We start from the raw sequence: 8,896 nt of genomic DNA on the forward strand, positions 1-8,896 counted from the left end.
CACAGAGACTGCGTCCCAAGAGAGGAGGTCCCGGAGATCCAGGAGTTGGGGAGGGGCCCCGCGGTGGGCGGGGGGCCGCCTGTTTTGGAGGAGAGGCGCGCAGGAAGCCGCTGGCCCTCCGAGGCTCCTGGTGCGCCCCAAGGGCTACCAGGTCGCCACCCTCCACCCCCCCCCACGCCGCCCCCCCCCCAGCAGCAGCAGCAGCAGCAGCAGCAGCAGCAGCTGCAAGCGGAGCCGGGCGGGGGGAGTCGGGGGAGAGCAGGCTCCGCCCGCCGGGCGTACCTGGGCAGAGGCCCCGCCCCTTCCGCTTCACCTGGCAGGCCGAGGCGCCCAGGAGCAAGATGGGACCGAGCCGGCCGCGGAAGCCGCCCCCACCCGGCGGGGAACCGGCCCCGCTCCTGCTGCCGGGGCTCCTGCTCCTGCTCTGTGAGTTGATGGATGGGCCGGGGATCCCCTGCGCCAGGCGCCCGCCTCCCCGGGAGACCGTCCCCTCCGCCCCGGGGGCAGCAGCGCGCCGACCGTCGGGAAGAGGCCGCCCGCCGGCTTCGGCCGCTCTCGGCTTCCGCCCCGTCCGCCTGCCTCCCGCTTCCTGGGTGGACGCGGGAGGCCGGCTGGGCGCCCGGAGGGGCCGCGAGAGTGACCGGCCGGCGCGGCAGGAGTGGGTGAGCCCAAGCACGGAGGTGCCCCTCTTCCCGCGAGGGGCCTGCGGGGTCTCCGGCCACCGCCCGCTTCCCGAGCCTCCACCCGGCGGCCGTTCCCCAAGCGGGCCAGCTCGCCGGCTAGCCGGCCCCGGGCGCGGAAGGACCTCCTGGCTGGGACTGAGCCTCTCCCGGGGACTCCCAGCGCAGGCTCTCGTCCTTGGCCCCAGGCTCCAGCGGGGGGGGGGGGGCTTCAGAGCCCCAGCCTCTCTGGCAGGCGGCGTTGCCCGGGGTCAAGCCGAAGAAGGCCGTGCCAGGGAAGCCCTTTCAACCCGATGCGTTGCCAACCGCAACAGCCCCGTGCCAGGGGTGGGATGTCCAGTTGCCTTTGTTTACAGAGGGGGGGAGAAGGGGGGCGGTTTTGCCTTGACCTGGCGATCTCTTTCCGGCCAGCTGCTAGTTTCCAAGGCCCATCTCTTTTGGCTCCAGCCACTTGTGTGGCTGGGCTTATTCTCCAGTTCCCAGAATTTTGTAGGACCTGCACCTGAACAAAAGTCCTGTAGGACTTGAAAACTTTACTTTTTGTGATTTTTTTTAGTAGCCCAAGAAATGTGTTACCAATTCAGAATGTTGTTTCTTCCAGCAACTTTCATTCTTTTAAAAAAGCAGAAAATCAAAACACTGGAAGGAGCTGTCCGCTAAAATCCAGGCCATCCTGTTACAGAAGAAAGCAAGCAAAGTGCTCCACTTAGGCCCGTTGCAAGTGGCGCCTGCCTCCTACAAACCATTTCCAGCCAGGTCCCCAGTTGGGATCCCCGGTGCCCCTGGCCACATGGCCTCCGGGCGCTGTTTCTGGGGCTCTCTCTAGGCAAAGCTCTTCTCTTCCTTGCTTGCCCCCCCCCCCCCCCGGATGGTCCATTTGCTGGGCCAAGACCTCTCCAGGACATGCAGCGTCTGCCCATGTGGTTCACTCCTCTGCTGGGGCTCTTTCTCTCCACAGCCCTGGCTTCCGGCGTCTGCTCACTGGAGATCCAGGCTGACTCCAACGTCCAAGCCTTGGTGGGGGAGCCGGTGACACTCGGGTGCTGGTTTCAGTCGTCTTCTCCAGTTACAGAGAAGCTCACCATTGACTGGACGTATCGACCACTTACTGGGGGGAAACTAGAGCCGGTGAGTGGTTCTGGGTGCCTGTCCTTTCTTGGTTCTACAGCTGCCTCCTCTCTGCTGCTCTGAGAGTGTGTGCCTGTGTGGGTGCCACTGACGTCTCCCTCTGCCCCCCTCCCCAGATCCTGAATGGGTGGCAGTCCAAGCTCTTTCCTTGGGGTGCTGGGGAGGGGGCAGGCTCTCATGCCGCTCCTCACTCCCCATCACTTTCTGCCCCCACCTATGCTCCAGATCTTCCACTACCAGTCTGAGGCTTACCCAGCTCAGAGCGGCACCTTCCGTGACCGGATCTCCTGGGCTGGAGACGTGAACAAGCAAGACGCCTCCATTCGGATCAGCAACCCAACCATGGATGACAATGGGACCTTCACCTGCACGGTGAGGAACCCTCCAGACGTCCAGCACAACATCCCGCAGACCGTGCTGATGGTCACTCAGAGAGGTGAGGGGAAGACGTGCCTCCAGGCCGGCCCCCGGGGCTCTGAGTCCCTCACAGATCCACTCTTGTGAGCAGAGCATTAAGAGAAGCCCAGGAGGGTTTCCAGCCACATGTGCTGGCTGCTCTTTTGCTGGGTTGCATCCTCTCTTCACTATGGATTGTACTGCCAGTTGGGAGAGATGTGGGCAGAGTGAGTCCTTTTTCTGCTCTGGGGGGTGGGGCTGGAAGCCCAGGAATTCCTACCTAGTCCACCGAAGCCTGTATTTACCTAGGGATCAGAGGTTATGCCTCCCTCAGTGGATCTGTGACCTCCCTAGTGGGATCCCGTGATTGCCCCTAGATGGAGACGGGCCCCATGGTGACCTTTTCTGCTGCGTGTAGAGCCATCCACCACACTGGCTCATGCTTGTTATGGGAGCTGACCCAATACCTCCTTCCTTTCTGCTGGTTTCTTGGTGGTGGGGTCTGATCTTGGCCGATTGCCTCCTTGCATTTTGGCCAGGCAGCTCAGCCTTTGCCCCAGAGGCTCCACCCGCTGCTTCTGGGCCTGATCGGCTTGTTCTTGCTCCTTTCCTCCCACAGGTGCCTCCTTCCAACTCACATCAGCTGGGCTGCTCTCCATCCTCGTCTTCCTCCCCTCAGCCATTGTGATTGCTCTGCTGCTGGTCCGGATGGGCAAGAAACTTGGGTTGCTGAAGAGCAGGAAGAAGTTCAGCTACAAGAAGTCCTCAATTGAAGTCTCAGATGAGTGAGGACATCACAGACTTATCTGGGGCACAATGGAGAGAGTGGGAATTGGGTGGGAGGGGTTACCTGGGTGCCTATTAAATAAGGCTTAACAAGACCCCACCCCTTCCCCTCCCCACCTGGAGGCGCTGTCAGGATTGAACCCAAACCTTCTGCCGAACAAGCAGGGGTTCTGCTCCTGTGCCCCACTCCATCAAACCAGGTGCTCCAAAGCTATGTCCTGCTCCCTGAATCCCTTACCTCCTGCTAAAAAAAACAACAACAACACCCAACAACAACAGATGGGACTGTGGCCTGTGGAGACCCTCTTCCCCCAGTGCCTGCTGACTGCATAATAGTGCACCCCAAGTTATCAGGCTGCTGAGCCAGAGGCTGGGAGTTCGATTCCCCACTGTGCTTTCTTGACAGGGGTTGGACTCAATGATCCATAGGGCCCTTTCTAGCTCTGCAGTTTGAAGATTATAAAATGATATTATGTTCTGTCAAGTAGCAGCCCCTTAAAGCCGCTAGTGCACAAGAAGCATTGTGGCAAGTGCCAAGGGCAGCATGCCTGCTTGTGTGCATGGGTAGGCCTATATGCGTGCACGCAGGCTGAGGTTTTGATCAGTGGCGAGGAACCATAGGGTTGCCTGAAAACTGGGGTTTTCCAACCTTCAGATTAGGATGGGATCAGCTGCTGAAATGTGGGTGCAGTTGGCTTCCCCTAAATTCCTAGGCCATTGCTGTCTTGGCCAGGGATGAGGTGCTGGTGATCTCCCTACCTGACCTTCTTTCCTGCTGTGTTCTTATAGACCTGAGCAAGCTGGTTGTGGACAGAGGCTGGCTGACTGGTGCCTGCAGTGTCTGGTAAGCAGAAGGGCCCTTTTTTGTGTGGAACCAGGTGGGGTCAAGGCTAAGGAAGAGAGAAGCCACCATACACACCAGCTTTGCAAGGTGGTCTGGCCGCTGCGCAGCCTTGTTTCCCATTCACTCTTCCCACTCGGCCTGCCCTCCCCTGGGCTTGTCCCATGCAGAGGACTCCCCTGGCCTGTAGGTTCTCTGCCGCAGGAAGAGCCAGCCACCAGCTGAGCATCATTGCTGGAGAGAAAGCTCCAGCTGCTTTCTTTCTGCTTCCTCCTTACTCGGAGATGACCCAGTGAAAGCAAGGAATTAACTTCAGGGACTGGGGACACCATCCATACTGAGATCCAATTTAGTGAACCTGAAAGGGGAAAGTCACCAGAGTCAGAAATCAGAACGGCCAAGTCAGGTTCATTTAGGCTTAAGTGGAATCGCGGTTAACCAGTTGGTATAAATATGTGCCCTGGGTCTCCTCAGGTGGGAAATGATCTCCCTTTTGCCCATGGGCTGAGTAAAATACCCGTGGCTCTGTTGGTGGCCCCCCTTGAGTGCCTCTCCTTGTTCTTTTTTCAGGACACAGACGAAGAGGATCCGTACTGAGGGTGGAAGAGGAAGACCACCTTGAGAGGATCATCTGAGGCTGCTGGGGTTGGGGGTGGTCTCTGAGAGGTTCCCTTATGAACACGGTGTTGGCCCTGGACTTCAAAGTGCTAGACGGGGGTGGGGGGTGGGACCAGTTTGCCTTTCCACCTGGGTACAATCAAGGCTTGCCCATTTCTTCTCTGTTTGTCCGGGTCCTGCGTGGACTGTCTGGGTCCAGAAGGGGGATTGTAAAGGGCCAAAGGGCCACTTGGGGCTGACCAGCTCTTTGTGTGACCCTGTCTCCTGATGCTCCATTGACTTCAGCTGCATGGTACCATAGGGTCCCTCACAGCCAAGGTGTGGTCATGGGGTCCCCCTCTTGGCTGTACCACTCACTGGCCAGGGCTCCCCTCTGCCTTGGGAAGCTGCCACCTCTGATTCCGGGCTCAGTGCTTGCCTTACCCATGGTGCCCTGGGCTCCTGCTACTGGCTGAGGCCACCTGCTGATGGCAGGCCCCTGACCAGGGATAGCCCCCCCCCCCGCCCCCAGTCTGGATTATACCAGAAAGATGGGTGTTGCCTCCTCGTGTGTCTGGGTTCTATGGACGCCTGCTGGACTTGTGTCTCAGGACCAGTGGAGGCCTTTCCTTTGGACAGATGCTCTTCTCCTCTTGTCTCTTCTGCAGAGGGAGGGATTAAGAAGCAGGGCTTCTAGGTGTAATGGCAAGTAGGGTGACCACAGGCCTTGGGCAGCTCCTGGTAGGTGTGACTTTAGGTGGGTCCATCCTTCAGCCCCCTGTTTCATTGTGGGTCAGTCTTACAGAGGGGCTCTGCAGGATTACAGCCTCTTTTTTTGGATCTGACAAAAGGTTGTCCAGCTCAGTCTAATAGTCTTCCTCTTGTTTGCGCTGAGGGGTCAGCAAGGTGTTGCAGAGGCATGACTGGAAGACCAACATCCCTGTTCACTCTCTTCAATATGGATTTGAGTAAATCACCCTCTGGAGGCCCAGAGCATTAATTGGCTGGCTGGCTGGCTGGCTGAGGCCCAGGTCAACCCTGGACCTGCGTGTTCTACAGCCCAGAATGGCTGGCTGGCTCCTGCAGATGGGAGAGAAGGAAGTTGAAAAGGCTCCTCCCTTTCTCCCCATCAGATGGCTTCTGAGGCACATCTCCCATTTGCTGCTGTGGATAAAGGATTTCTTTGTCTCTGGTCTGCTGCTGAAGGTCTGTTGTCTCGGCTGCTGGGCTCAGCAGAGGAAGTGCTGGGAGCGGGCTTGCTTTCCTGGGCTGTGTGGGGTCACGGCCAATGCCATCTGGCCCAGTGCACTGCTGACGTTGGGCTTCCTGTCATCTGGACCAGTTCTGCTGGTGTTCCTAGAACACCTGGCCCAGCCAGCTCTTTCTCTGACTCAGCTTTGGGCTGGTCCCTGGGAGGGGGCACCCCAGCAGATGGCCCGTGGCCTGCTTCCTGCTCCCAGCATCATCCTGCCCACAATCTGCTCAAAGGGAGGCAACATGCCCAGGCCTGCTGGAATGCAAGTGGCGATGAAGAAAGCTTGCGTCCAGCAGGGAGGCTAAGCCATCTGCTGCATGTTCTGGGGCAGGAGGGCATCCCTTTTGGTGAGAGGGTGCCCACTCCTGCATCGTCACTCCGTGCTCCCTGAAGGAGTAAGTGAAACAAGCAGGATTGGGGGGTGCTGCTGCTGCTGCTCCTGGGGAGGGCGGTAGCTTCTTGGTAGAGGCAGAGGTAAAGCAGGCCCCTCCCTGTGGGCTCTGGGTCACTCCTGGCAGGTGTTGGAGGTGGTGGGGAGAACCCTGGATATATCCACAAGCACTGGTGCCAGATGTCACTTTAAGGGACCACAAGATCCTTGGTTGCTTTAGCTGCCCCAGGCAAACACCTCTTAGTGAAGGCACTATATGTGCTTTGATACGTCTGACACCAGGAGGGTTGCTACTCCACTGTGAGATGGGTGGCAGCACCCATGGGCGCTAAGGGTGGCCAGGGAAGAATTGGGCCTGTGAAGCCGTCCTTGAAGGATAGTTTTAGTTTTTAGTTTTTGGCTGCTGGGTTTAGGGCTGTATTTTAATAGGTTGGTTGTTTCTGTAAGTGGCTACAAGAGCTTCCTTCGTGTGAATACCTCTGGCCTGTCTTTTTCAGGTGAGATGGGCATCTGTTCCTCACATGGATTTCATGGAAAAATCAAATCATTGTATTTTGAAACTGACCTGACCTTTGCTATTTTGAAAGTGTACATATGTAGGACTTAAAATACAGCATAAAACAAGAGCCAGTCGGATATGGAGCGGAGGGGGAAAGTTTTCGTTTAGGAGACTCAGGAAAGCTGCGCTCAAACCCCTGTTTGGCCATGGAAATTCAGTGCAGAGTGGCAATTCTAAAACCGCTTTAAACATTTCACATACCTTGAAAACCCCATTAGAGTTGCCGTAAGTCGGAATCAACTTGATGGTACACATGTCCTTCTGCTAACAGGTGAAGAAGACCTTTCTCTTCAGGCAGGTTTGTTGAAATCAGGAGCTAGTCTCCAGAATAGCGAGTCAAAGTTTGAACACCAATAAACCTTGACACGAGAGAGAGTTCAAACGGTTGCTGTTTTACCTCTAAGTGTAGGCAAGAACAACTGTGTTATGCACAGGAAGACCAGGATTTTTATAACATTGGTTACACAAGGGAATGGGAGGAGCAATGGGTGGAAATGGTACAAGGAGATGGGAGGAGGAATGCGTGGTTCATGACCTATTAGAAGGGATGGGATCACAAAGGAATCCAAACTTTATTGGAGTGGGAATCACAGAAGGGATAAAATTTTACAACAGCGTCTGTAGACAGCAATTTATTATTTTGCAAAGAGGTTACAAGGTTGGGTGAAAAGGAGACTTCTAAGGTGAGAAGGAAATAATGTTTGTATTGGAAAAGGTATGGTGCAATGACTGTCCAGTTTCAGAGTTCAATTCTCATAAGACTGGTCCTGGTATTCACCTGGGGGAAGAGAGCCAAACCCAGCCATCCTGCTGTGTCTGTTTGCTTCTCCATTCTAGATTGGAATGCAAGATAACCTGCCCTGGCGATACCTGGCCAGCCTTATTCCTTTACAGAGACTCTTTGAGGGAACAAAAAACATGTGCATATATACCCTTTGTCAATTTTATTAAAGGTGTGTTGTTCTTGCATGTTTCATGCAGGACTTTTGTGTACATGGTCCCTTCAGTTCTCCCTTAATGACAAGGTTTTAAAGGGATGGTTGTGCCTTACTGCTTTGAATGTGTTTTTTGGTGTTGCTTTTTTAGTGTGATGTTTGCCTCATCCTTTTAAATATCTGTAGACTTACTGTGTTTGGCTGTAAATATTACCTTTTAGTGATCTAAGTCATCTAGGGTCCTCTTTTAGGAGAAAGGTGGGGTAAAAAAAAGGTTTTAAATAAAGTTAAATAAATAAAAATAGGCAGTGGAAGACCAGAGGGCCTGGCGTGCCCTGGTCCACGGGGTCACGAAGAGTGGGACACAACTAAACAACAACAACAAAAATGCAAGGACAAATCCAGCCTACAGGGAACAGTTGCAGATAAGAATAAACAGGTTTCCCCAGCGGAAATGGACATTTTATCAGAAGTGATGAAGGACTGTCCTTTACAAAAGGCAACAGAAAGATGGGAATTATTCTACAAATGGATTGAGTCAACAGGCAGCATATGAAGAGCATACATTGAAATGAGAACTTAAATCTGGAAGGCAGAAAATAGTAAAAAGAATAATTTGGAATTTTGATATGGCAATATGTATAGAATGCATGTTAGTATGTTATTGTTTCTCCTCTTCCCTCTTAACCTCAATTCCCCTTTTCCTTTTTGTCACCCTTTGTTAAAAATAATTTTTTAAAAAAAGAATAAACAGGTTTCCCCAAAAAGTCTGATTTGCTTATTTTAGAAATATTTCTTGCCTGCTGCTCCCCTGAAAATCTTCCCGCATCCATCAGAACTGAGACGGCCCTCGTCCTGCAAGCTCAGATCCAGCCAAACACCCAACCTTGCATGAAGAGCTAGGAAGGAAGGAAGGAAGGAAGGAAGGAAGGAAGGAAGGAAGGAAGGAAGGAAGGAAGGAAGGAAGGAAGGAAGGAAGGAAGGGAGGGAGGAAGGGAGGAAGGGAGGAAGGGAGGAAGGAGCAACCCAGGCCGGGCTGCTCTGGGGAAGGATCAGGCGGTGGGCTGCTCGTCGGGCAGGGCTTCCTTGCAGCCCAGCGCCTGTTCTGGGAGTCTGCCGAGCGCCCAGGAAGGGGGCCAGCCCCTGCCAGCCCCTGTGAGAAGGAGGCCAACTTAACAGAGCCGGGGAGGCTCGCTTTTCTTCCGCTCAGGAAAAAGAGCCTTAAAATATTGGCTCGGTGCTCCTTGAACGTCTCGGCACAGGGCGCCCTGCGCGTTGGTTCAGAGCGCGCGCCCCCCAACTCGGACTGCTGCACCCCTACTTCTGCT

General features: G+C 54.8%; 1 protein-coding gene across 1 annotated transcript; it reads left to right on the plus strand.

Moving 5' to 3' along the window:
- The first annotated feature begins 260 nt into the window (after positions 1-260).
- MPZL3 (myelin protein zero like 3) lies at positions 261-8,335 on the plus strand. Its single transcript, XM_020794140.3, has 6 exons — positions 261-426; positions 1,639-1,808; positions 2,034-2,244; positions 2,824-2,989; positions 3,780-3,834; positions 4,402-8,335. Exons 1-6 carry the CDS (start codon positions 342-344, stop codon positions 4,426-4,428), a joined length of 714 nt encoding a protein of 237 aa, XP_020649799.3. The 5' UTR covers positions 261-341; the 3' UTR covers positions 4,429-8,335.
- The last annotated feature ends 561 nt before the right edge of the window (positions 8,336-8,896 follow it).

Source organism: Pogona vitticeps, chromosome 8 (assembly GCF_051106095.1).
Source record: "Pogona vitticeps strain Pit_001003342236 chromosome 8, PviZW2.1, whole genome shotgun sequence".
Lineage (NCBI taxonomy): Eukaryota > Metazoa > Chordata > Lepidosauria > Squamata > Agamidae > Pogona > Pogona vitticeps.